Here is a 27,748-nt window from a genome sequence, read left to right as displayed (position 1 = left end):
GCGGGCTGGGGAGCGGGTCGGTGAGGGGTGGGGAGCAGGGCGGGAAGGAGGCAGCTGCCCGCCCGCAGACGCGTCGCCGCTTGCCCGGAGGCGGGAGCAGCCCCGCAGGTATGGACGTCGGGGTGCAGGCTGGGGTTAGGCTACTGAAATCTTGCCGTTGTAGTGGGTCTGTACAGGCTCCGCTTCTTTAAGGTGTTAGCCCACTTCTAAGTGACGAATATTACGGGCTCTTTGTCTAACTGTTACCGTCTGTGTAACGCATCGAGGGAAAACGAAGGCGCTAAGCCCCCAGTGAGTACTGGGCCTTAGCCTTTTCTAAGCGTAGTTTGTTTGAACCGGAGGTATTTTTTTCCTTTCTGGTGTAAAAACACAAACTTTTCCACACCTAGTTCTTTCATTATACCACAAAATGGTATTTTTGTGGAAGATACTCATCTTTTCCTCCTCTTTTCCCTCACCCTTGAAATTAAACTCAGCTGGAGAACAAAACAGCCAGGGTCTGTCTTGACTTCAAGTGAATTGGATGGTCACTTCCAGCTCTGCTTGTCTGATCAGTTATAATACATGTAGGTGAAAAAGAAAAGGGTTTTGAGAAGTTGCTGTTTTGGAAGAGAACAAAAAAAATGGGAGTTGCATCAGCAGATTTTTGCCCCAGGATGAACAGTCACTAATAATAATATCTTAACTGACAGCTATGCGCAGTGCAGCGTAGTTTGACTCACCAAGTCAAAGAATCCCATAAAAGGGGGCAACAGGATGTTCTTAAGATGGAACCAGACTGGTCCGTATGAACAAAGGGATAGAATTAAGACATATTTCCATAAGCACTGCAAATAATTGTAAAGCGATAAAATAGATTAGGGGTTTTTTTTTTTATGCATGAGCCAGATACTGTATTTGGTCTTGTGTTTCAGTACACATCTTCCTTAACATACTATATTGATTTAAAGGTGTTTGACCAAAACCAATGTTTGTGATGACTTAACCAAGGTGCCCAGAATGGGAAACAAATTCTTTTGTAAATAATTGAATCATAATACATATAGCCGTTCTTTTTGTAGAACATATGTGTATTGTTACCTTTGATTTTTAGATTGTGCTTCATTTGGTGTTTCTTTTTGGTTTTGTTTTTTCCAGTGGAGTTGGGGCTATAATCCAAAGCACAGGGTTTTACATGATTTCACTTGCTGGTTTGTTCTTATGCTAAACTGTTGGTTTATTCCATATTATATAGTCATTGCACAGAATAGTGTGCAAGAAAATTCTTAGGAGACTACACACAAATTTATGTCTTGAAAGCTTTTGAGTAAAAATTAGTAACCTCAAAAGTACTTGTGATGATGTCAGGGAAGAGTTACGTGCTCTGTTTAAAAGTAGTCTGTATAAGTCTGTCACAAAGACCAACTTTTAGAAACAATAATAGCAAACTACATTCAGTGATATGACTCCTTACATTTTTTTATATATATATAAAAATATATATATTTTTATATATATATTTATATATAACTTGTATAACTTTTTTTTTTAATATCATCATTAGAAAAAGTGTTTTAGAGACTGTGAATCCTGGCTGTTCTTTTGGTTTTCCATTGTCTGTTTTGATTGTAGAATCCAGAAGCCAACACATGTCTCTTCACCTATCTATGAAGTACTTCCACATGCAGCTGGCATACCTTAAAATCATTATAATACACATGGCCAGCAGTTGCACTAAAAAAACCTCAGAGGCTGGTTGATGAAAAAGTTTCACTATCAAAGCAATAGTGTAAGATATTTGAAGTGGTCTGAAACACCTTTGAATAAAACCCTTCAAGTGCTTCCCTGGGGAGTTTTGTTCTTGTCCTTCAGTTCTATAGTTCAAGTGCGTATCTTCTTGGCAAAGGCTATCTTAATGTCTTCCCTCCCCCCCCCCCCCCTTCCAGAACATGTGACTGCTCCCTTCCTTTTTTCACCTTGCATTTCAAGATGTTTAATTTGTATTTTATGAAAGCATGTGAATTGGTTAGCATATAAATGAAATTAGAATAAGCAGTTTTGTTACTGTAGTAGCTTCTCTCATCCTCAAGATCTTCAAAGCATCCTCAAGTGAGTTCTGTGTAGCATTACCTGGTTTCAAATCAGCAATTTGAAGTAGGAAGGTAGCAATAAGAAAAGCAATATCACTGCTAATAATAACTCTTCTATATTCCTAACAGTAAGGACTTCCTCATAGCAGCCTTACTAATGAATTATTATACTTATAGTCATGCAGGTTTCTAAGGTTGCATTTTTCCGATTTCTACTTGGAGTCTCTCTTTATACTAACAGAGTTCCTAAGGTCATCATTGCCTTTCTGTATTGCTTCTCGTGCATATCTTATTGGAGGGCACAGCTTAAAAGCTGTGGGGTTCGAGAGTATCTGCAATATTTAACACTTAAGATACTGCTTTGGAACCTCTTCAATTTAAAGATGCAATACGTTCCAGAGGTGCCATCTAGTGGTTTAGCGAAGTCTGCGTGGCTGTTGCTGTATGTTGCTGATCTATGTGACAGAATAGGTCTGATGCATGAATTTGTTATTTATATTAGAATAACATGGTAACAGGAATTTTATTTTCAAGTAAATGAAAACTACTCAGTTCCAGAAGGAAGGTACTGTCAGGCTCCACAGAATAAACACCTGGCATTTTACTGCTGGTCCCCCAAATTTCCCTAACTGTATAAAGAATACTAGTTCTTTTCTTTATATTTTGCAAACCAGCTTAAATTTACGTAGGCCTCTAGTAATTAGGGGGGGGGGGGGTTCAATCTAACAAAAAGCCCTCCAGGCTTCAACCGATTTTGTCTGCCTGTGGTGGTAGCTTCAATAATTCAGAACTGACAAGAAGTATCAGAAAGGTGGTACTACTTATGTTTTAAAATGTCAGGAATTACTTTAGAATTCTTTTTTTTTTTTCATAGAAAGTAATTAAGTTACTAAGCTTAAGCTAGATTTAATCAAACTCCTCTCTTTCCACTAACGAAAAGATCCCTGCAGTGTTAGTGTTACCAACAATACGCAGCAACTCATTTCACATGTAGCTACCAAGTTGATCTGACCACTTAAATGTGTTTACATGAGGCACAATAAAACCTACTTCTCTAAGTTTTGCAACATTACACAAGGTCAAAAAGAAAACCATTTAACCTAACTGAACAGGTGTATGCAAAAAAATCTTAACTAAAGAAGCATTGTTTTCACTCTGTATATGTGCTTATAGAGTTCAATTATTTTGCAGACTGGAGTCTACATGGATTACTCGGACCTGTCTTCATTGTTCTGGGATTTGACCACAGGCTGGTTTCCTCTGGTAAGCTGAACTTAATTATTTTGAGAACAAAGCAGCTATGGCATAGTATAGGACCTTACACATTTAAGATACAAGCGAGTGGAGTTAACTACTAGTCTGCATCTTAAAGAGAAGCACTTTGAATAATAAATCTGTATCCTTTGTTGTCTGCTTCCTTTGGTGTTATCTTCACTTCTCTTCTTCTTTTGATTTAGACTGTTAGCTAACTAGAGACCCAAGCCATAGCACTTATGTTTTGGGTTGGTTTTTTTTCTTCCAAAAACACATTCAGAAGTCAGGTACTTAAGATTGGTTTGGTTTGGGGCATTTATTAGCAAAAATCAGATCTTTAACACTGGCAACAGCAGACTTATTTCCTGAGCCAGAAACATCAGACCATTTAGGTTAATAGGTACAAGAAATCAGTTCTTGTCCATACAGCCATCACTGGACATGAGGATGCATAGTCTCCTGTATATAGCTGTCTCTCCATGTAGGAACCAGTACACATATTCAAGCTCTCTTGAAGACCTGTTTACATACTTGATTCTCACAATGAAGCTCCTAGCAAAAAACAAAGAAACAAACAAGAGCATAGATGTATATAGTAATCAAAGGAACTGCTTCTAAAAGTGACCACAGATCCTTTGCCATGACTACTGACCACCACTCTGCTGCCATGCTAATAGGTTATGCTTAACATTCTGAATTTAACTATACAAGACAGTGAAACAATGAAGTTGTTCTAGCTAAACTAAAATCAAAGCAGCATGTGTTCCCTATGTACCATCCATTACAAATACTACAGAGCTAGAAGAAGACTTGTGCACACCATGACCACATTATAGATCTTATTTTTGTCATATAGAGACAGAAGTAGTAGAAATCTGAAGTAAATACCAGGTGGAGGTCATCTCCTTCAAGCCAGTGAGTCCAGCCTCTGTTCTTCTTCTCACCAGTCTGGACACAGACAAGTTTGTCATTTTCCCAGGTAACTAGGCTCTGTGGAAGAGGAAACAAAAAAGTGTTTCTGTATGTCTTTGTCTCAGTTCTGCAATATACTTGTAGACAATGTCCTTTTTTTCCTGGATAAAAGGGGACCTAAATACTACTCCTGAGGGAAAGTGAAACTCCTTGTCTGTAACTCAGGCTCCTACCTTTGCATTGCATTACAAATACTATTCTTGAAACAATTTCAGCTCAAGTAGGTGGATTGATCATGGCATCTTAATTTTGTCACGGCCTCTTGATTTCATGTATTCAGTCTTACCTTGCATTTTCTGTTATCCAGGCCTTTATTATCTTCTTCAAACTCTTCTCCAATTTTGAATTGAAGTGAATAATCTCTGAATGTACTAGTGGTATGGATATAAAATGAATCGCCATCTTGTTTGATCACTTTCTGAGGCTTCAGCATTTTTGCTATCTTGCGTGTTGCAAAGTCAATACCTTGGACAGGAGGCAAAAAGGTCAGAGTTGTATTTATCACCAGCCATTCCGACAGCCAGGACTTACCTTTATTACTACCAGAAGCATTTCTTACATAGATTGACCTTACTGCCATGCAAGGTTTTGTTGTTTGGGTTTGGGGTTTTTTTGTTTAAAGCTGTATGTTACACAGATCAAGTCATGTTCTTGTACATTTTACTCTTTGGAAACCAGTTTACTCAACTGTTGCACAATTCCTGTGCAAGATTTCTAGGACTTTGAGTCAAAAGAGTCCTTTTAGGAGTTGGGGAGAGTTGGTTTCCCCCACACAGACACGCCAAGCTTGGTCTCAGACTTACCCCCTGCTTAGCTAGAGGGAATAGTTAATGCCTCTTCTCATCCTTTGTCAGAGGAAAGGCATTATGTGAACTAACAAGAAATCTTTGCACCCTATACCTTAAATAGACTAAAATGAAGGGCAGTCCTAAAATGAATTACTCAGGCTTGTTTTCAGGACATGCCGCTTGCTATTAACACTTTTTAAGTGCAACTAGAAAACATCACACTTGTCAAAAGATTTCCTGGTTATCTCTAATGATCAGTCACCTTTAACAGAATCCTGATGTTCTTGGTAATATTGAGCTTAAAGCAGTCCTTCTAGAGCTTTTTCTATTTCTCTAGTGAATGTTTGTTTCTTTAGAGGAACAGGCCATCTATTTGGCAGGCAACTGAATTACATTGCATCCCAATAGCATGCTCAGAGTTACGTTTTCAGGAAGGTGGATGGGTAAAATGGGGGTCTGTGTGTTAATTAATTTAGTTATTTTCATCACCTAGATTAAAACTGTTATTTTATAGGACCGCTAGAAGTTTCTCACTTTATGCAGGCTGGGGTTGTGACCTTCTTGACAGGGTGTCTTCAGCTACCATGTGTTGAACCATATGGCTCATTATGCAGACTGTGTTTGAAGTGGGACTTCATTACTGTATACATTACAGAAGTGCCAGAATCTGTCAGTCATGTTTTTACACAGTTACCAGTTTATTTTAGCATAGAGGGGTTTGAGTTCAGTACTGGTAACAGCCATACCCATTAAGCCTTAACATGATTATAAGAATGTATAAATACAAACTACTTACAAATCTATTCATTAGAGGTAGATAGTACTAGTAAATTGAAGGAAGGGCTAGGCTTGCAATAGCCACGTCCTTATCCATAACCGTCTAGTTACTCAGCCGACTGGATATTAGCCTCCTTACTCTACTTAACTTGGCAGAAGAGTTTTTCATTCTAGCTCTACAATAGCTATTTCAGTCCTTGTTTTGTTCAGTATACTGGCAACCAAGCAGGAGTAATTAAAGATAGGTTATAAATCATCAGAAGGATTCTTTGCCTTTACTTTTACTAAGTTCGCCCAATTACATACAGAAAACAAATTGCATTTTTCACAGGGATTGTAGTTATATTTCATTTTAAAAAGCCCTTTACTTAGCTGGACAATGTTTATTATCAAGGAACTGACAGAATCTCTATTCCATTTGAAGACATTAACACATTGTCTATTGCTTAGCATTCAACCTAAATGTCATTATGGAAGCACCCTTTCTTTTTTTCCAATTGATAACACAGCAGGATTAGAAACAGAAAATAGTTCTTGAACCATTTTAAAGATACCAACTAGACAATTTAAGTAGGCCGCCCAGCTTAGATACAGCCAGAAATTGATTTTATTCTAGTTGTGTATACAATAACCAACAAGGGACATTACTGGTCATCAGTTTACATAAGTCAAAAAAGCAGAACGGGTGGGAAAGGCAGGGAGAAGAGAAGGCTGTACACAAGGTTGCCTGCTGTCACAGTCTGTAATGAGCTTTGCACAAGAAAACTAATGAAGTCCCAAGAACTTTCTTAGTTTCCCATTAAAGCACCATTAATCTCTCTCTATAAAAGATCTGAGCAAGGTAAGAGGTTAGCTTCAAGCACTCCAGAAAAGGGATGGTTAGAGAGGCTTATCAACAAGTCACAGTAACAAGAGAAGTATTTTGTAAGCTGTTTAAAGATAAATGACACTAAGCTAAACAAATGCCTGGAAGTGGCAAATACCCAAGTGCTTTTTTTTGTTATTTAACATTTAATTAACCTGAGACATAGGTTCTATAAGTTTGTGCTTAAAAGCGAGAGAAATTAAGTGGACAGGGGAGTGTCTTCCCTGTCTCTGATGAAAGCTATAAAATAATTCTACTTTTAACAAGTATTAGGCTGAGAAATTCCTGAAGGCTGCAATGACACTTGGGTGACAGCCTAAAGTATAGTTAATGCTGTCTGTTTATCAACAAACAAAGATCCTTCCATTGTTTTTCAGAGAAAAAAAAGCTTCAGCAATATCTAGGTTTTAAAAGAGCTCAGAGTCTTAAAATTCAGGAGGACCCTTATGGGGGAAGGATAGAATCAAGTATTTTCACCTACCTAAGGCCACCATATAACCTTCAAAGTTGTCATTGCTGATAAGGTTCCAGGTTCCACTGAAATCCACAGGCATTGCCAGACTGTGGAAGGAAGATGCAGTCAACCTCTGACCCAAAAGCAAAAATGAAGAAGTAGTTTTCCAACCAGGCCTTATATAAGGAAGACTGTGGGTGGGATTACATTGCAGAGCCTTTCCGATGGAGGGGAAGGGTGCTATTGCTGAGCCAATAGGTGAGAGGGTATTTGTAGATCAGCTTCAGCTGCATTGGAGGGAAAAGTTCACAGTTTCTGAAATCTGTGTGGAGCAAATGTTAATAGTCCAAGAGTCACAATGCAAACCAAAAACTGGTTTAAACCCTTTGTGTCCATCTTGTATACTTTAAAGGGAATCATGGACAGATTTTGTCATTACTAAAATTCCCTGCATGTATATTAGATCTGTGGCTTTATGATCTGAAATCTATGTACTTGCTGAAAAGGTGATCTACCCGCTGTAAATACATGCTGTATTTGAACAGACAGGGATTGACTGTTAAACTGTAGGTGTATCAGCAAATTTTTAAAGCCGTACCTATGACACAGTAATAGAGATAAGTATTATATCTTCTTGGTTTATGTCTGGAGTGAATAGTAGGCAGCATCGTTCTCTAGTGGTTATAACAGAAAAGTGAAAGACAAACCTTTTTTGTACATGTTATTCTCTGATGTGACTCTCAACACAGCTCTGCTGTGCCACAGTTTACCTACTTGTGTTCTGGTTTCTTTAATGTTGTTAGTTATGTCCTACTTAAATGAACATACATATACAAAATTCTTTATTTTCTCAGATGCCTTACCAGCCAGAAAGTTTGTGTAGTAGTTAGGCATGAGACAGCAGATCCAGAGGCCTGAGCTCTGTTCAGTTCTGCAGCTCTGTGTTTATCAGTTTTCCTAGATGGGAAAGAGGACAAATACCTGTTCTTGCAATCCACTTGCAACTCCTAAAAATAGCCAACAAGAGTAACAAATTCAAAAAGTACTCTCGTGTATATAGAAGGTGTAGCTCCCCCCTTTGCTTTTTATTCTTGACACATACAGTAGAAGAGAGATCATAACAAAAGTTATTCCCACTGATGCTTTATTAGATGCTCTATGTTGTGGCAGAGCATATAGAGAGTAGAGCACAGGATGCAGCAGGTAAGCTTCAGTGTTGGACTTTATCTTCAGCAAAGAAGTGAAAGAAATCTCTTAAGTGATGATCCTGCAATGTGTTTTGAAAAGTGAATAAAGAATGTCTGACTTTGAAGAGAAAGGATATATAAGGAATTTGGAAGTGAGAGTTTAATTCCTTTAAAAGATACATAATTCTCCAATGTCTTGCAGTTCCTCCATCACTGGTTACTTTTTGCAAACTGTATGCTTTATTGTTACAATTTACCAAGTAAGAAATATGAATTTAATAACCCTGAACAACTAGGCACTCTAGAATTGCTAAGTACAGGAGAGCTAGACTAACTTCTTATCTCAGTTTCCTCGTCGGTAAAATGGGGAAAACATTCATTCCCAAAGTCACACATATGTTTTGAGCATTAGCTTAATCCCACATTTTAAGTGGTCAGATGGGACAGCAACGAGCACCACAATGAAGGCTACATTAAAAGAAAAACCCAAAATTGGTGGGCAAGGGAAATCTTAACTGTGCTGCTACCACAGTAAAAAGGGAATTTGGTATTCTGAATCTTGAATGAGGAATCTCACCTATAGCTACTACATCTGTCTATTTACTGACTCAGTTTAGGCTGAATAAAAAGATAATATTTTGCACAGAAAATTAAGCTTCCCTGAACTTTAGCTACATTTTTGGAGCTGACAGTTTGACCTATATGACTCACAGAATCATGCCAGTAGGAAATTAAGACGTCAAAGCTAGTTTCCTGTTTGCAGCTGGATATTGTTCTCTAACCTATACTAAACTAGGAATGGCACAGAGAAATGCAAATTAATGTTTCCCCTGGACTCAAATAGTAACATTTCACCCATAATTTCTTAGTACGAGGCTATGGTAGTAAAGCACTGTTGCAATACTACCGACTCTTCCAAGTGAAGGGAAGTCAGTACTTGGATAAGTCCTGTGTAAGAGCCTGGATATAACATTTTAATTGAAAATTAAGATTATGCAGATTGTCTGGGATGTGGTGCTTCTTTCTGTAAATCAGTACTTCATCTCAAACTAAGACTTACAAAGGGTACTAGGGGTACTATTTCAAGGCTCAGCCAAAGAATTGCCTGTGGAACTTTTTGTAAGAACCGCCAAGTGCCCTGGCCACATCCTATGATGGTTCATTTCTTTCTCCCTTACAAATTCCCGATTTTCTTTTTGTGGAAAGAATTTTTTTCCATTTCTGTCTTAATTGCTGTGCAGCATTGAGCGTCTAACACATTCCATTAAGGATGTGGCCTCATTACAGAAGTAGATAAAGTGGATCCTGCTGCTGTTGAAGTATTTATAAAATATTTTGAGTCTGAATTATATGTGCAGTGTAAGGGCCCGATGTGCTTTTAATAGAGCAGAACCAAATGCAGTGATGTAAAAAAAAAAGCAAGCCTCATTTTTGTTTATAGAACATCTGTGAATGCATTATAACTCTCTTATAAAGTTCAGTGAACTGCATTATTCACAAACCTTACATTTTCAAGTATATAGATTCTCTTTTAGGTCTAGTCCACTCTTGAAAGTTATACCTGTCTAACATTTTTGAATATGCCACATCACTGCGATGCTGATATTTATAACTGATTGTAACAGTAGATTGTCAGTGTGCAGTTACTTCTAGTGTTGTAACAGGCAGGTTTCTGGATCCCACTAGTAAAACAAAACATCCATATTCAGCAGTCAGTGTAATTTTTGAACAATGTTCTGTTTTGTATAGACAAAACTGTACAGACATCATTCTACCTACTTAACAATCGTGCCGCATCAGACATCACATTTGGTTAATAACAGGATGACTAAAATTAGCATATCACGTGCAATTTATTTTATTGAAAGACCCATCACACATAACTACGTTAAAACCCAGTGAAATATAACTGTTTGAAGACCAAAGCTTTATAAAACATCCTATTGAATGCGCAGTTTCTCTAGAATTACACAAAGTACACCAACACACACCAGCATCATTATTTAGAATAAATCTAGACTTAAGTGCAATTCTACTCCGAAAAGTGACCACATAAACAGGGTGCTTTCCCATTAGAAAGATCTGCTCCATTTATTCAGAAGCACACTAGTTGACTTGAGTGCTGAAAATAAATCTTTCTTGCCGTCTATTCTTGTCAGTCATGAAGACAGACAGTGAGCAAAAGAGAAAAGTAGATCTTGTCCTTTCCTATGCACCATCAATAATATAGTTATCTTCAATCAGTTATGGCAGTTTGATTGCTAAGGTGTCACGGGGGCCATAATTTATCCTTCGGTACCTTTATTACTATTGACGATAAATGAATCCAGCCTCACTATTGAAGGACAGTATAAGCTTGCCTGAGCTCTACGGGAAAAAAATGGCAGACTGAGGACATTTGATACAGGAATCGCCAAGAAAAAAACCTAAGAATACTTGATGCTACTTTCTGTCACAGTGCAGTTACAGATGCACTTCTAAGTTGTGACTTGATTTTATTACACTAATCTCCTTGTAGATTCTCTGTAGACAGCCACCTGTACAGACTGGAACTAGTAGAACGCAGATGTTCTAGTGTATGGTAATTGCAGAATTTCATGTAAGGGTCCAAGTTTGCATGCCCAATGCTAGCTCCACTGCAGGTTACAGGTTTTCCCAATAGTGTCTCGACTCACCTGCTGGGTTTTATATGAGCTTTGCAGGCCCTAAGGCCACCCGTGATGTTCTGTGTTTGGATTCTGGCTTCCAGACTCCACCTAAGCTCCGAGGGAAGCCTAGACCTCTGCCTCAGCTCTTTGAGGATCCCCTGCCCAGGGAAGGAAGATGGCGGGTTGTCACAGTTGTGATCCTGGAACATGTCCCTGGTTCTAGACTTGCCCAACAGCATCTAGGTTTCCTGCCCTGAGAATCTCACATTCTGCTGGATTTGTTGATCTGAAAAACGTGAACAGAGTCATCTTGTAGAGATTGTATGAAAAAGCTATTGACCCATTAGGTAGCGTCTTAGAAACCTTCACATTTTTAATAAGGCACATCCAAACAAAAATGGGATGATGGCAAATAAAGGGAGGTAGAATTCTATCACCATGACATTCACAGTGCCTTTCTAGTTTATATTCACATAATACAGACAATATACTATTAGATTCAAAACCAGATTTCTAGCAAAGAAAAACATTTCACTTATATACAGTCTTAATATCCTACCATTTCTTCTCAACTCCAGTTACAGAAAACAATTCCGGCTATATACATTTGGCTCAAAAGTGAAAGCTCATTTATTATTTGAAATAAAGGGACAACTGTCTGAGAATCAGTGCAATGACACTATTATTAATTTCTATCCATTAAATCAATGGCTGTAAACCAGTTTCTGAAGTAGGTCTGTCCTTCCATGAGAAACAGTGCTGAGCTTAACATACAGCTCTGGAAACATGAATGGAAAAGTAAAGCACAAGGCATTTCTGGGAGCAAATTGCATGATAGCAGTCAAACAGGCTGCATACTTGAAAGGCAGGCAGCTAAAAGCATGGTGTATCTAGCACCACTTCAGCCAGGAGTAAATTTTTCCCTTCCAGGATAGAGCTAAATAATTTCTTTGAGGTGCACCCCATGTTGGCAATTTTTTAAAAAATTAGTTTCATAGATTTCCTATCAGTAAGTGGTACATTTTGAAATTAAGTTGCTTTGTCTGTTAAAACACCTTAAGTTATTAAAAATGTTTGTGTTAGTATTTTATAAATAGCATTCAGCAGTCTGAGTTAAAACTAATTAGAACATTTTCATTTGTTTTGTTAATTTGTAATTCTCATATGCAAGTGTGAATTCTTATACTTAGTTCACTGCACTGTGACAAAATGTTTAAACATGAAAATCTTACTGTTTGATTTAAAAAAGATTGTGTAGGTCCAATTATTGAGTGCACCAAACCTCAACAGCAACTACAGATGTACTAAAGCGACAGAATTAGCCCACTAGTTACTTTAAAAAAAACAAACAAACAAAAAACCAACCCCTAAAAATCACATTTTCCCGTACTGAACTGTAGCTTTATTAACAGCAGGAAGTAAGTTAGTTGTATAGTGCCTGTTAGTTCTTGGAATCACTTGCATGTTTCTGTAAGGGAGCCAAGACAACCTCAGCATTCCTGTCTTCACTCTCTGGACTATACAGATCATTTTTTTCTATGTATGCTTGAACTACATCAGGCACTAGATAACGAACGCTCTGGCCCCTCCGCAGTGCTCTCCTAATCTTGGTGGAGGAAATGTCATTTGTGATCCATTCTTCCACAAGGTGAATGTTATTCTTATGTCTCCACAAAATATCAGATTCATAGATGAATTTCTGAACGCTGTTTCCAGCCCTACTGATGCATACAAGGCCATGATTTTCCACAATTTCAGTGATGTCCTCCAACTTCCACAGATTGGGGATCCCAAAAGATTCCAGCATGTCACTTCCACAAAGCAGTTTAACCTGTGGGACACCTTAAAAAGAAAAATAAGTGAGAAACAGGGCTTGGTTTAGGCCACCAGATTTTATCTAACTTGATGGGGCCATTTAATTTCTAGGCTACCTCTCTTTATCTTTGGTTAAGATGAGACAATGGAATGACATAAAAAAAGATTCAGAGTATATACTTTATAATTAGTAGCTTCAATACAGGATTTTTCTGAAAAAAGGTTATGGGAGTCCCTTCATTCAAAAGGACTGGAAAATAAACTCTAATGTGCTCATTTAGCCTTGGGATGAATCAATCACTGTGAGGATCAAAGTAAAAGAAAATATAGAGAAAATTCCAGAATCGCTAAGTATGAAAGGATACTGTAATGCTGTTAAAACTTTATCTGACATTCCATAGAGTTACAGAAGAGGAGCTAGCTTTTACGGGACAGGGGGCAGAAGGGACTATGTAAAAGGAAAGAAAATACGACCAAAGAAAACCCCATGGACTGTGTGACTTGTCTTCAGGGGACTCTCTTCCACACTATATTTTACAGGGAATCTCGAGAAGCATGCAGATAGAAACCACCTTAAAGAAATGGAAGCAAAATTGAGAGTGCTACAGATTTGCAGCTTCCAGTAATGTCACAGGGTGGTAGGAATGTACTAAAACATCTGTCAACACAATATGAAAAAAGCCTGCCTGATGCTGTTGGTCTTTTCTTTGAATACAGTTACTTTAAACAGTAGAATTCGGAACGGTTCAAGGGAAGAAGTCAGGCAAAAGTCAAGATTTGCTAATATAAAGGATTAAGATGGTCACTATACAAGGCTGTTCAAATTCTATATGAATACATATAATTGTACATGTTAAGCTAAATAACTAAAACTTAGATCTAAAAGCAATAGCAAAATAAATGCTATCTAAAATTACAAAGCCAAGCTATGTCTGTTGTATGAAGTTTTAAATTACAATTTAAAATGATCCTGTACCCAGATATATTTTGAATTTCAGGACTTAATCCTGTCCTTTCTTTCTTTCTTCAGCAACTTACAATATGATCCAAAATTCTCAGTTGTAACTACAGTTTAGCAAAGTTCTGTAGGTAAAATGGATGGCTCAGACCTTTTTCAGTTCAGATTTCTATTATCTTGAGTATTTTTCATGTCCTATATATTTTACCCTTACAGTCCTCTTGTTACGAAGCCTACTGCTTTACACTGTGGGATCTAAGGGAATAAACTTATACAGTGAAATCGGAACCAAGAACTAGCATAGAAAAATGTTACTCATCAACAGAATTCCTTTGAAATAGCAAGTATTGTTAAGCATTTAATTGGCAAACAGACTTAACTTTTTATATCTGGACTCTGATTTTTCTTTTTAACAGGGTCATGCCTATTTGGTTCCTGTTTCCTCTTCCGTCCTGGCTTTGTTAAAGGTATAGCATTCTGCAGACTATTAGTGGGATCAGGAGATAAGAGCTTTTGATGATGGTACCTGCAAAACAGATGTATTTTAGGTATTTTAAAGATGTAGGAGAATATAGGGAAGAGTATGGCCTACTAAATAATCTATCACCACTTCCTCCTGCAGTACTTTCACAGACAATCCATCTAAGAACTGATCTGCTGGAACAGGAACTTGTGAGAGCTGGGTCATAAGACGTCATAAGACAGTCAAAGTGCAAAGATTTCAAAGCAACAACTACAAGGTTGGTTTGTCTCTTTTTTATAAAAATCTGTTTTAAAAAGAACCTCAGTGAGGCTGCAGTGACTAAAAGAATAAAAACCATAAAACTTGAAAGAAGATACTCCTTCAGGCAATTCTCATGCCAGCCTTTAAATACACAAATGGGCAGCATAGCACAATCAGAATCTAATGAGGGAAGCTTGTGTAGCATGTGTCTACCCTACTCTAGTCTCTTGTCCTTCCTCATGAATACTTTTTCAGCACAAAAATTGAATAAAACCTAAGAAACAATATATCTTAAAAATTGTTCGCAGGCTCATTTTTTGTACATTTAGGACTAATGGTGCAATCTTTCATTTACAATGCTCGTATAAATAGTACTTCTGAATTCACTGAGTCTATTCGTATGATTTGGGGTTAGCCTGCTATTATTCTAACTTGTTAGAGCTAACACCATTCCTTATCCTTCTATAGGTTCTTGAGACTTTTTAGGATTTGGCTGAAGAATACCTTAAAACTTTTAGTGTTTCCAACCACTCACTCTGGCTGCTTTCCCAATCATCAACTTCCACCCAATCTGAGTTTTTTGTAGCTAGTTTTGCCATAGTTACTCGGTGGTTCGCACTGATCAGACCTTTCTTCTTATATGCATCACCTACTGGTGAAATTATTCCTTTGATTACTTTGTATTTTCCTGTGGAAAAAAACACATCACACAATCACATGAAAAGTGGTTGAGCAGATGTTACTTCCACTGTATTGTATTTAAACTATTACATAACCATTATTCACTGCAATCTCTAAGAACACCAATGCCAGCTCTGATAGCCAGCTGAGTGGAAAAGTACTGTACACTTCTGCCATGTGCAAGGCAGCACAATTAAAGATTTAGTAAGATGTATTAGAAAGATACATTTCTATAAACTATTAAACTCATGCTTTAGCTCATTAAAATTAGTAATAAGCAACACATATATAAGACTGTTATCTCATGTATTTGGCCTACATGATTTTGTATGATACATGCACGCATACTAGCGTCAATATAGAATTAGTATTTCCAAAAATATCTGTCACTGTCAAACAGGCATTCATATACATAAAATATTCACCTTAACATTTAAGGTTCTAGTTATCAGAGCTGTTCCGAATGATATACATTACTGTCCTACCTGTTTCATGAAGGTAGTCTTTAGCCAGCTCAAATAGCCTTAGATGCATGTTGGTAATAGGATTGAAGGACCCACAGGCCAGCAGTACTACTTCAGTCTTCTTGTCAGGATCTTCCATAGCCATTCCTCGCAGCTACAGAGCCAAGTGGAGAGTGTTGGTGCTAGTTACCAGGCTCTACAAGAAGAGACCAGATTAAAACATAGTTATTCCTACTTACTTGTGCTGCCAATAAGCAGAACATTTCAAGATCAAATTGAACACTGTATTTTCCTTCCATCAACATTTGGCCTGTGATTGTTCATGTGATACTGCATTACCCAGTTTTTAAGAGATTAAAACCACTGCCTCTAGTTCTTTCTGGTTATCCCTGGATAGAGGTACAGTGCAAGGAGCTGAGACAACAGTGGCATTACATTGCAGAAAGGAGGATAATTCTTCCATGGGCCTTCAGAAATCAAGGATGTAGAGAAAAGTGAGTGTGCTAGGAAGAAGATATATGTAATAGATAAGTGAACTCAAATTTGCCTTGCCTATTATCAATGCAGCTGCGATTCCCTCCTATATGCAAGAGGAAACATCTTTAAAAATGAAATCACTGAGAACAGGCTGCCTGCCTAAAGAGAGGACAGGGTACTGCCCACTCTGAAGAAAAGCAGCTCATGCAGAAAAACTTCATAAAGAAAGATTGTTTGTCCTGATGGCAGGACAAACTTTATTAGAACCTTGCAAGTTTTTTAAGATGCCAATGCCAATCAACTGCCAAGAGATGCATCTGCAGGGAACTTACTTATAAGCAATTTCCTTACTTCTAGTGCTTACGGGGGGAATAGAACATCCTATGACAGTTCCCAGTGCTGCTACTCTAAGTTGCAGTGAGTCTTTTCAGCAAAATCTATAGAACTAACATTATATTGTATTAAATTCTGGAGGAGAGGGGGGCGGTTAACATTTCTTCGTTTGGGATTTATTTACATTTTACTTTCTCTTGGTATGTGGGAAGAAAGTGCTATGGACTGAACATGAAAACAACCAATCTACTTCGTGTTGCAGAAAGTAAGTGGTAGATGTACCAGGGGAACAGATGATAGAAGAAGAGTGAATTAAAAAAAGTTTAGTAAAAGCTGCAATTAAATGCCAGATTTTTTTTCCTTTTTTAAAATACAACAGCACTGTTCCAATTTTGAACTTCAGTTTCAGAAAGCTGCTTAAGAATTGGTGAAAATAAGGAAATTCCACTACTTATCTTTTTCCTTTCTCCTCACACTACATGGATTTTTGCTTCTCAGTGTTCTTTTCTTTCATGAGAATATTCTGGCTTGCCAAGATGGTTTCCCCTAGCCTGGCCCTGAACAAATGAAAACCGGAATATGTTATGGGCCATTCTCATGCTGTTGCTGTTTGTGGGATGTCTGAGACATCTGTGTTGAGCACTGAATAGTCTGCCATTGTTTCTACAGCAACATCGCTGGCTGAAGAATCCCACAAGGTCACCCTCACATTCTGTCTCCTTTACAAAGAAGCTGAGTGATGTTCGCAGCCACCACAGTGGTGAGATATCATCACAGCTAAATCTTGTAAGAGCTACTATGTACTGACATCAAATAGCCCTTGAATAAAAGGAAGCCTTGCAAGGCTTCACATTTTGGAAGTGTTAGTACTTTTCTGTGCTTTCAAGAGTTTCACAAACTTTTAAAATATTCTTTATTACTGCAGAGTAGTTCAGCATTTGAAGGGTTTGGTGTTACTTGGAATGCAGTCTTCACAGGGGCATCAGCTGGAAGAGTTACTATGGGAACAGGCAAGGAAAGGAGTTAGGCTTGCCTTTGTAATGCATAAAGCCCTACTTTCTAAAGAAAGAGACTCATGCTGCAAATTTGAAAAGGCTTGATTTTCTCCTTTAAAAAGAAAAAAAAGCAAGGGCAAAAATAATAGAAAATTTTAAGATGAAAATATATAGTGCCTTTTCTGGAGTTGGTCAAATGTCCTTTTTGATGCTGCTAGCTCATTTTACAATCTTCAGAAACAGGCAATTATTGCGTCATAAACTCACCTTGTAGCACTTCATATCTGCATAGAAATTGAGAATATAAATATAATTTAATAGTTTGAACATACCCTCAGTCTCCTAATTTGCATTGACATCCTCTGCCTAGCACTGTTTTCACAGAAAACAGCTGCATGGTTGGTGTGGAGAGCGAAGGACGTGACAAAGTGGTATCATCCCATGATTACCTTGATCCTTATAAACAACACAGCACCATCAGAGCTGGGACCTGCTTTGTGTGAAATGACCTTCATATAGTGCTAACTTTTGGGAGAAAGCTATGCAATTTGCGCATCCCAGGAGAGAAAAAGAAGACTAGGTTCCAGTGATGATTAAAGCCCAGCCCCTGCCTGAGCTGTATATGGAACTATGCCTATTCTTATTGTATAATAACATAAGTAGTTTTGATGAATTATGTGTAATTTGGCACTGCTTGACACAGTTCTAATTATTGCAGTTTGACCACAAGATCCAAACTAGCAGCCCGGCTCCTGCTATACAGAGACGGGAGAGAGAGACCTGTATGCATGTAAGCCTTTAGTTTCACAAAACTGAGAAGAGTCTTAAAATAATTAATGCTACCTTATGCCAAATACTAAATGAACTATTAGTAAAACCTCTCTACAGGGACTTAAGAAGGGGAAGGAAAGTAAAATGGCCTTCAGTCAGATTTTCAGTCAGTGTAGGACATGCTGGATCACTTTCCCTTCTGCTTCAGAAGGAAAATTGAGGTGCCCTGTGACGTAGTCCTTTACACATATGCTTATATATAATCTCATCATGCTTATACATAACCTTACCGATATTCAGTGTGTCCTAATTGCAGTCCTGCTAGTGCTTAGCTGGATTGGACACCTATTTGCACTAAAAAACATCAAAGTGTGCCTGCAGTAGGTTTTGGGATGGTTCTGAAAACCAACCTGTTCACTGCTGTGGATAAGCAGGTAATTGTGAGTATGCTTTGGTCAGTCTCATTTGCATTTCAGAGGTAAACATTTATTAAACCTGCTTATATATCTGTCGGATATCAACGCCATCAAGTACGAAATTTACGGTGTGTAGGCTGTTGCTGGAAGCTCTCGTATGCTAAGCGCTCGGGTTTTCCCTCCGTTTCAGCAACCGCCTCCCCACAGCTCCACGCCGCCAGAGGCCCGCACACGGCTACGGCCCCCGAACGTACGGGGCGCAGGATCAGGCCCCAGCCCAGCCAGTCGCCCGTCTCCCCCGCCGCCGCCGCCCCCACCAGCGGTCCCCGCCACCGCCCCGAGCCGGCCGGCCGGCCGCGCCGCCCCGCCCCGCCGCCGCCGCCGCCCGCGCTTACCGCCCGGGGCCGCGCCGCCAGCTCCGCGCTGAGGGGCCGCACTGGGCGGCGCGGCGGCGGCGCGCTCTCATTGGCCCGGACGCGCCGGAAGCGGCGCCGGTCGGAGGCGGCCCGCTCCTCCGTCGGTTGGCGTGGCGCCCGCCGCGGCCTGCCTCAGGTGAGATGGCGGCGGCGGCGGGCCCGGGCGGCGGTTAGGGTGGCGTGCGGGGCCGAGGTGGGCGGGGAGGGCGGTCGCGGCCTCCTTGCCCTGCGTGCGGCTCTGCCTTGCAGGAGCGGGCCTGGCGCGGGGTCGCCTCCGCGAACTGCGGGCGCGAAGGAGGAAGAGCCGGGCTGCAGCCTGGCCTCGGGGACAGGCGGGCAGGCAGGACTCGGATGGCGCCTAAGTGCCGCCTTCTCGGTTCTCCTTCCCCCCAGGCCTCCTGTTCGCTCCCCTCTCTCGCACCTTTCCGGCGGGGAGGATCGCGTTTGTTTGCCTGGCTGCCGGAGCCCTTGGCGTTACTGCAGACCCGCGAACTTGCTGGTCCGGGGCCGGTGAGCCGGTGCGTCAACCGGGGAGATCCCACTGATCGCTGCCGTCAGCTACCTGTCTGCTCTTGTTTGATGCCCGAAGAAGCACGGGTTTCCTCTAGAGTCCATTAGCTTTCTACAGCGAACGATCCTATCTAAGGTGCTTGCCTACTTCAGACACCTGCATCCGGGTTGTTAAATAGTTTCCCAAGGGGCCGTTGAAGAGTAGAATCTGTTGTTACATCTAGCGGGGCCTCAGTATTTCAGTAATTGCTTCTTGGTCTGAAAGGTGTTTCTTTTTCTGTGCCGTGGCTGTTTGAGTTATTACCTTGGTGAGCTGCCTTTTGCTACAAAGAGAACAATCCCGTAGACCCAGCCTAACATTTCTGTGTTTCCACGCAAGCATCTCCCAAGTGTTTTGATTAGACACTTCCTCAAGATACTGCATAATTTTCTTGATACTTGGAGCATTTTAAAATAAGTTTTAAGCTGTTGATACACAACAATAAAATGTTCTTTCTTCTAGGAGTGTCATGTAACAGCTTAAAATTTTCATGTGAAAATAGAAAATGGCTTCAAGAGGAACAATAGAGACCAGTAAACTAAAACAAAACTTGGAAGAGCAGTTGGATAGATTAATGCAGCAGCTTCAAGATCTGGAGGAATGCAGGTAATAAAAATAGATGCTTTCCTCTTATATGGTAATATTTTTCTGAAGTGGTTGGCAGAAGAAATTGGTACCTTTCAAAAACCTTGTGGGTTGTTTTGTTTTATTTTGTGTTTTGCTGTGACTTTATATTCTTTAAATTAAGTAGGATGGTTGTGTTAGGTAGTAAAAATTATTTAAAAAAAAAACTTTATTAACATCGTTCTATTTCTTGAGGAAAATGCTGGCAAAAATACTCATTACTGTTTTCTTTGAAATTTTGTATTTCCGTGTGACTTTTTAACTTCTAATAGCTGTTCACAGAATTCACAGTTTTCATACGGGCTTTTTTAATGGCAGTTAGCAAATAGCTTCTTTTGTCTGTTTTGTTTTGTCTTATAATTACGGATGTTGGGGTTTGGTTTGTTGTTTTGGGGTTTTTTTTAGTTCATCTAACATTTTCATGTGATCTGTTTTATGTGATTTTGTGTTAATTTTTTGTGGGCTAATAAAATTTGAGATAGATTGAATTACCAAGGAAAAGGTTTGGGGTTTTTTCTGTGTCAGTACTTGCACTTAAACGTGCTGTGTGGTTTTAGATGCTTTCTCTGACTATAATTCTAACTTGTCCAAGCAGTATATATTATTTTCAAGAACATTTGTAACTGCTGGGGGTTGGTAGTGCCGTTCCTTGAACTGGGCGAGGTTTAGACAGCAGGATCAGTTATTCCTGAATGACTTGTTTGGTTTTGGGTGAGGAGATAGGCTTCTCAGATCATTTCATTCACCGTAGCTTTGAGCAAGACAATCTCACTGCGTATTTTTGTTGAGACCCAAAATACACTTTTAAATACTGCACCAAGTGCTGAGTATCTTGTAGTTGTCAGGTCCTTTTTAATACAAGTGACTTCACACAAACATCACAACTGCATAGGTGGCTAGGAGGTGGTGCAAAACCAAGATGACTACATATGTATTAACTAAATAACAGCTAAGAGGGCTAGAGCAGAATAATCTGAAGTGATGTGAATGTTTTCATTGCTGTCTGAGGAAACATATTTCATGATATTCCCTGATGTCCTTTTTTCCATGTTACATCTCAGGTTTAATCCTATGAATTAATGATGTGTCTTGTTGGATCTTCTTTAGAGAGGAGCTGGACGCAGATGAGTATGAAGAGACCAAAAAAGAAACTCTAGAACAGCTGAGTGAGATCAATGACTCCCTCAAGAAGATTATGTCTGGAGATATGACTCTGGTGGACGAGCTCAGCGGGATGCAACTGGTAAGGATGATGTGTTACTAAAAATAGTTCACATTCTGCCTGCACTCAGTGAAACAGAAAATAGATGCAAGTGGTTCATTATAATTTTCAGACAGGCATATGTGAAAGCTAGATCTAGGTATCTAATGTTTTTATTATTTAATACATGTGTACATGTAAAAACTTGGTTAGGTCTCTTCATTTTAAAAGGAAAAAAAATGTTGAAGAATTATAACCATAACACTGTAGGAAAAAAACTGTGGGAAACTGCAGGGACTAAATATATCAGATCCTTAATATTAGAAAATAACATAAAATAATACAGATTAATATTAAAGAGACAATCCAGGACAATAAATATCGAGAGAAATAAAGTTCATGCCTGTTTGATAGAAAGCATAAAGATAGCATTTCCTGTGCTCTTATTGCTGATTTGTTTCAAATTCAGACCTGTCCAAATGAAAAGGCTGTAGGAGTAACTGTGTAACTTCAAGTTCTTTTAGTGAATGGATCTTATTTTATGCTGACTTCCAAACTTCTGATCTATTTTCTCGCTTTTGAAATGTTTATTTAGAGCATGATTTGGTCCTTCTGAGCCATATGGTTTAGGGTTTTGTTTCCAGAGAGATCATGATTTGTCCAAACATAACGGTGGTGAGATTTAATCATAATAGTTTTGATACTCCGTACAGGATTTTGAATAACAGTAGGAGATTTACCTCATCGTTTACATTCTTACCCTTAGAAGAGCTGTAATCATCAGTGTGGGCATTAAAACTGATAAAGGTAGCATAGCATATCCACTTGTGATGTGCTAATATTAGGAAGATGTTGGAAATTATTAGAAATGAAGACCTGGACTGTAATGAAAAGTTTCAGAGCTCTTTCTCAGTGTAGTTGCACTAACGAGTGGATTTTTCAAGCCCTGCATAAAGGTCATATATTTTTTTCATCTCAATTCCATGGTTATGCAAAAAAAAGAAAAGCTCTCTGTATCAAATGATGCAGAGGATACTAATGATGCTTTCCAGCCTTCATTAATCTTGTCATACAGCTATAGCTTGTGACTGTTATTAGTTCTGGTCATTCTTGCTCTTTCCTTGTAGGCAATACAAGCAGCCATCAGCCAAGCATTTAAAACTCCAGAAGTAATTAGAATGTTTGCAAAGAAACAACCAAGGCAATTGAGGACAAGGTTGGCAGAGGTGAAGGTTTCTGTTTTGCTGTAAAAACTGTTTATTTGTGCTAGACTGATTTAAATATGTAATGATTGCAAGGAGAGCACCAAGTGTGTTAGAAAACTTGGTGGCAGCATCATAAAGAGATAGAGAAGTTCTCTCTTAGAATTTGTTCAGATTTAAGTATTTATTGAGGTAATGGGAATAATGTGTATTTCTTGAATTATCTTCTGTCTTTCTCTTCAAGACAAAAATGTGATTAACTAATAGTGAACTGAGTATAACTGCAAATAGAAAATCTGAAGAGTATGAATCTGTAATTGTACTGAGGGGCTGGAGAGTGCACTAGATGTTTCAGAGATCTGGACTGAACTTGAGATCCAGATAAAGTGAAATTACATGTGATTCCTGTGTGTATCGGTGGTATAGGAATCCATAATTTCGAATGAATAGCAGTCTTTGATTAAAAGAGATTCAAGTTTGGAGAAATCAAGAATGCCCAGGTTAGGCGCAAAGAGTATTTGCAGAATGTTCAGAAAAATTTCACAGCTATCTTTTAAATAATGGGTAGCTCTGTCCCTTACTTCTGTGGGTACCATGCTTTCTGATGATATTTTTAGGGTGTTGCATTTCTCATGCTGTTGTGTTGAGTGAAACTAATGGGAAGCTTATATGTTTTGACTTTTTTTCCCCCCTGGCATACAGATGGACCGAGACTTAATGGTTGGGAAGTTGGGACGAGACCTGTACACACAGCAGAAAGTAGAAATCCTGACTGCCCTCAGAAAGCTTGGTGAGAAGGTAAGGTGTTGGTATGATAGTTAGGTGAATAGAGATTTCTATCTGTATATTGAAGAGGAATTTGAAATCATTAAAATAAGAAATGACAGCTTTTGTTTATGAGCAAATGATAAAATGCAGCTTGCTTTTGTAGTACATAAGTGTCCTTCCATTTTAATGCTAAGCTTTCTGAAGCACTCACTACTGAACATATATCGAGTAGTATTGTACATTTATATAAGGCTGTTTCTACTTTAAAATGCTTTCTTTGGTGGGTCATATGAATGAATTGCATATAAGCTGGTACAAGTTGATGATATTTATAAAAGCTACAAAACAAGTCTTTTACTGGCTAACTACCACCTATCCACCTGGCAGGAACTATCCAAGACTTCTGACATACATTGAGCTTCACTTACTTTTGTATTGGTGATAATACCTACCTCTTGGTGTAAGATAAATAAATTGGAGAGATGAGTGAGAAACTGATTGTTTCCCCAATGAGCCCATCAGTAGCAGAACAATCCCTGGGTTTAACCACTAGAGGGAGAAGGAGAAGTTGTTACTTCTTTTTGTTGATGGTACATGAAGAAAATGGGTTGCTGTGTATCTCTGTACTTAAACTTTCTTAAGAAATGAGGGAATATAATGGAAAACATCAAGTGCAGTACTTAAAGGAGCTGCATTCCAAGTAGATGATAGTAGCAAATGCTTTCCCTCAGAATATTTTTATTACTTGACTGTCAGAGAAGAAAATGTTTTGGAAATAGGTTAAAAGGCTAGTTAAGATCATGAACTGAATGCATGAAGATATCTAATCCTCCCGGCATGAGTTCCTTGGATCACTTCAGACAAGCCACTTCACCACACTTCGACATAACCTCTTTATCTTTTAAAATGATCAGTAACCTACTTCACAGAGGACTTGCTAGGCTAGTAGTTTCACATCTGTTCTGAATGTGAAAAATGATGGTAAATATTACATGTTTGTCTGCACAATACTGCAAAATGCTAAGTAGTTAGATGCTTGCTTACAAAGCACCGCAAAGGCACATAACATACTTTTTCCTGCATTCCAACATCATTCTGAATGCCTGTACCTGATTTTTATATTTTTAATAAACAAACTGATGCAAACACTGTGGACAGTTTGACACACTTATGCTTTGTTTTAATAAGGATCTATATCTGCGGCTACTTAAATGAGTGAGTTTTAACTTAGAATATCTGAACCTTCCAAATGTAGGTTACTACTTCATTATTGTAAATATTTTATGGGCATCTGTCACGAGGCATCAGAGCACGTACATAAAAGCAAAATATACATGTGCAAATGTCACTTGAAAGGAAGAGAACCATTTCTAGGTCATTGACTCTTAACATGGTCAAAGCTGATAGTGACTTCATATTCTCAGTTTTCTCGGTAGATGATATGAAGCGAGCTTAGATCTTGGCTCATTACTCTGTTGACCACATAACAAAAATGTAATTGACATCCTTTGCATAGTTTTGGTACAGAGGTACAGTGTGACCTTTTAATGAAAAATTACCACTGGAGGTCAGCTTGAAGCTTAGTGGTGCATGCAGAGGCATGTATGGTGTTCCATATGCTGTCCTTCCTGGGCTGACAGGCACCATTGAGAAAAAATTCAGTGGTAAGGGGAGTAGCTTGCATTTTTACTTTGGCTTTTAATATGTTAGATAACACTGCCACTTAAAAACTGCAAACTGACAATTGCTGTAACCTGTCATAGTTCATGTATATGCCCATGTAGATGGTGGGAATTACAGTGGTGGGAATATGCACAGTTAAGCTACCAAATTCACAGTTGTGGCCTTTTTGAATTTAGCTCACTCCAGATGATGAGATGTTCTTGTCGGCAAATGCTGGTGCAGCCCTGAGCCAGTTTGAGAGAGTCTCCACTGACCTTGGTAAGTTTTCGCTGTCATGACTTCCAGTTTCTTTGCCTCATTGAACACAGATTAATAGAAACACCTGTGATTCCTCTATGAAAGAGAAAATACAAACAAAAGATTCGTGCCATTACATTTTGATGTACATTTTTCTGTTTTATTAACAATGAAACTCTGATATGCTATCCATGAGGAAAAAGTAATGAAGCAAATAAATCCAGTGCCAAATGTCCATAAAATGCAAAGTGTTGCCTGTAAAGCTGAAGGCTTGAATGGTCTGTCTCCAGCAGAGATACCACCCTTACAGTTAAATACAGATCTTTCTTGCATTAATGATTCTCTTCAGGAGAGCTTTTTCTTCTGCTTGATGCAGACAATTTGGCAATTATTGGCACATTGTCAAAATACAGCTTTAAAGAACTCTTCTTGCCATGATTGTCATAACTAATCATATTGACAAGACCAAAAGTTCAGTTGTAACATGCATTAAATAAGCACAACAGTTCATTCTAGCATTACAGTTAGAATTGTGATGAAAGAACTATGAATGGCAGGAACATGCAGACTAGGTCAGGGTACAAGTAAACTGTCTCTGTGACCTACCTTTCAGTACTCCTCTTCCTGAGAGTGTAAGCAAGGTGAGAACCCTTTTGTTCAAAAGGGTGCTTTGTTAGAAGCCATCTGTGCTTGTGGTGGCTTGACCTTGGCTGGCCACCAGGTGCCCACCAAGCTGCTCTCTCATTCCCCCTCCTCGGCAGGACAGGGGGAGAAAATAAAATTAAAAACTCATGGGTTGAGATAAAGGCAGTTTAATAAAGAAAAGCAAAGGCTGTGCATAGAAGCAAAGGAAAACAAAAAGATTTATCCTCTACTTCACATCAGCAGGCAATGTCCAGCCACTTTCTGGGAAGCAGGGCCACAGTATGTGTAGCAGTTCCTTCAGAAGACAAATGCCTTAATAACAAATCCCCCACCTCCTCCTTTCTCCTAGCTTTTATTGCTGAGCATGGTGTCATATGGCACGGACTATCCATCTGGTCAGTTTGGGTCAGTTGTCCTGGCTATGTCCCATCCCAATCTTTTTGCTCAGCATTAGCCATAACATCGGTGTGTTACCAGCACCATGCTAGCTACAGATACAAAGCACAGCACTGTGAGAGCTGCTATGGGGAAAGGTAACTCCATCCCAGCCAGACCCAATACAACATGGCTGGTTTCAGACCTGTCAAGCCAGTAAGTCTCCTTTTTTTTTCTTTTTCTTATTTTATTTATTTTTAAATTAGCTCAAGTGTTCTAGTTTTCAAAATGTAGGTTTGATTTCTTTTGATCTCAAATGTTTTGCTTGATTTAAGTTGTATATAAGGAAATTCACAATTTCTACTAATACTGAAAATGTTTTTTCCTCTCATAGGATCAGGAGACAAAGTTTTTGCTCTAGCAAGTTTTGAAGTAGAAAAGGCAAAACAATGAAGAGGTGCGTGAGGCTTGTGTCTCTCCAGTTGTCAGCAGCATTGGACTTCTGTCACATTGCATTTGTTTTTTCTATTTTTAACACATTGAAAAAAAGAAAAGCAAAACAAAAACAAAAAAACCCAAACCCTAAACCTCTTGGGTTCTTGACCAGAAGATACGAAGTAAACAGCCTTAAGTGCACTTTGGAACCTCGGTGTCTGTACCCCTTAGTAATAGAAGCTCTGAGGCTGAAAACTAAGTGGTACTCTAAAAACAAAAGCATGGTATGATTGTCTTTCCAAAGAATCAGCTATTCTGAACTTCTCTGAATGTGTCTTTCTCTAACTATTAAAACGTAATCTTTTTGCATGTGGTTGTAGCAAGCAGATCTTATTCAGGAGCAGTCCTAATGAGAGAGTGGGTTTTTGGGTGATTCTTCACATTGCTTTCAAGTTGTTTTAATTTTTGTCTGGACTCCCTACTAAGGGGCTTTTACTAGGAATGCACCGAAGCTTTGAAAAATTGACATAGTTTATTTGAAATGCCATCTTTCTACAAACTGTTTGCAGAAGAACCAAAATGAGACTGTATAGTGATCATTGGCCCTTAGCTGCTTGTTTGCTGTGCACATGAATGAGCACCATTGTGTCCTAGCCTTGACTGACAAACAATGGAAGCCCTGTAGGGAGGCTTCTGGAGTAGTTTAACCTTGTGTATTGAAAGACCTGGAATTGCTAGGAAATGGCAATGAGAAGCCTTTTCTGTGACCTTGTACTTTAGCTCTGGGTGTAGAACTACATGCTACCGTTATTTCCCAGTATTTGTGAGAGAGCGTGAAATAGCTTGCAAGTAGAAACAAGTTTAGAAAGGGGGGAAAAGCTCTCATTATGTGATCGGTGCAAGTGTTGCTCAGTCTATTTATCAGATGGTGGTGCTGTGGAGTGGGGAGGGTCTGTGCCTCCAC

At 39.0% G+C, this 27,748-nt stretch overlaps 3 protein-coding genes and 1 long non-coding RNA gene across 7 annotated transcripts; 2 read left to right on the top strand and 2 right to left on the bottom strand.

Moving 5' to 3' along the window:
• The first annotated feature begins 40 nt into the window (after positions 1-40).
• LOC128144540 (uncharacterized) lies at positions 41-18,958 on the top strand. The gene is made up of 6 exons (XR_008236111.1): positions 41-108; positions 3,261-3,332; positions 14,410-14,527; positions 17,136-17,226; positions 18,180-18,251; positions 18,839-18,958. It is a non-coding gene; the product is annotated as an uncharacterized LOC128144540 (long non-coding RNA).
• On the bottom strand, positions 3,607-7,347 carry RBP7 (retinol binding protein 7). The gene is made up of 4 exons (XM_052793460.1): positions 7,207-7,347; positions 4,582-4,760; positions 4,212-4,313; positions 3,607-3,875 (listed from the first exon to the last, which is right to left on the bottom strand). Exons 1-4 carry the CDS (start codon positions 7,277-7,279, stop codon positions 3,825-3,827), a joined length of 405 nt encoding a protein of 134 aa, XP_052649420.1. The 5' UTR covers positions 7,280-7,347; the 3' UTR covers positions 3,607-3,824.
• NMNAT1 (nicotinamide nucleotide adenylyltransferase 1) lies at positions 10,201-19,149 on the bottom strand. Its single transcript, XM_052793455.1, has 5 exons — positions 19,044-19,149; positions 15,678-15,852; positions 15,016-15,199; positions 14,168-14,313; positions 10,201-12,856 (listed from the first exon to the last, which is right to left on the bottom strand). The coding sequence occupies exons 2-5, from the start codon at positions 15,799-15,801 to the stop codon at positions 12,456-12,458; spliced, it is 855 nt and encodes a 284-aa protein (XP_052649415.1). The 5' UTR covers positions 15,802-15,852; positions 19,044-19,149; the 3' UTR covers positions 10,201-12,455.
• Positions 19,090-27,153, top strand: LZIC (leucine zipper and CTNNBIP1 domain containing). Of its 4 annotated transcripts, none has more exons than XM_052793456.1 (8): positions 19,109-19,200; positions 19,458-19,582; positions 20,077-20,220; positions 21,346-21,481; positions 22,567-22,665; positions 23,344-23,439; positions 25,269-25,350; positions 26,744-27,153. In XM_052793456.1, exons 3-8 carry the CDS (start codon positions 20,120-20,122, stop codon positions 26,800-26,802), a joined length of 573 nt encoding a protein of 190 aa, XP_052649416.1. In that variant the 5' UTR covers positions 19,109-19,200; positions 19,458-19,582; positions 20,077-20,119; the 3' UTR covers positions 26,803-27,153. The 4 variants fall into 4 exon arrangements, with proteins under 4 accessions (XP_052649419.1, XP_052649416.1, XP_052649417.1 ...); XM_052793457.1 differs by lacking the exon at positions 19,109-19,200 and adding an exon at positions 19,223-19,257; XM_052793459.1 differs by lacking the exon at positions 19,458-19,582 and having other exon boundaries at positions 19,090-19,200.
• Positions 27,154-27,748: the final 595 nt, after the last annotated feature.

The sequence above is a fragment of the Harpia harpyja genome, chromosome 7 (genome assembly GCF_026419915.1).
Source record: "Harpia harpyja isolate bHarHar1 chromosome 7, bHarHar1 primary haplotype, whole genome shotgun sequence".
NCBI classification, from domain to species: Eukaryota; Metazoa; Chordata; class Aves; order Accipitriformes; family Accipitridae; genus Harpia; species Harpia harpyja.
This window is presented reverse-complemented; position numbering and strand designations above follow the sequence as displayed.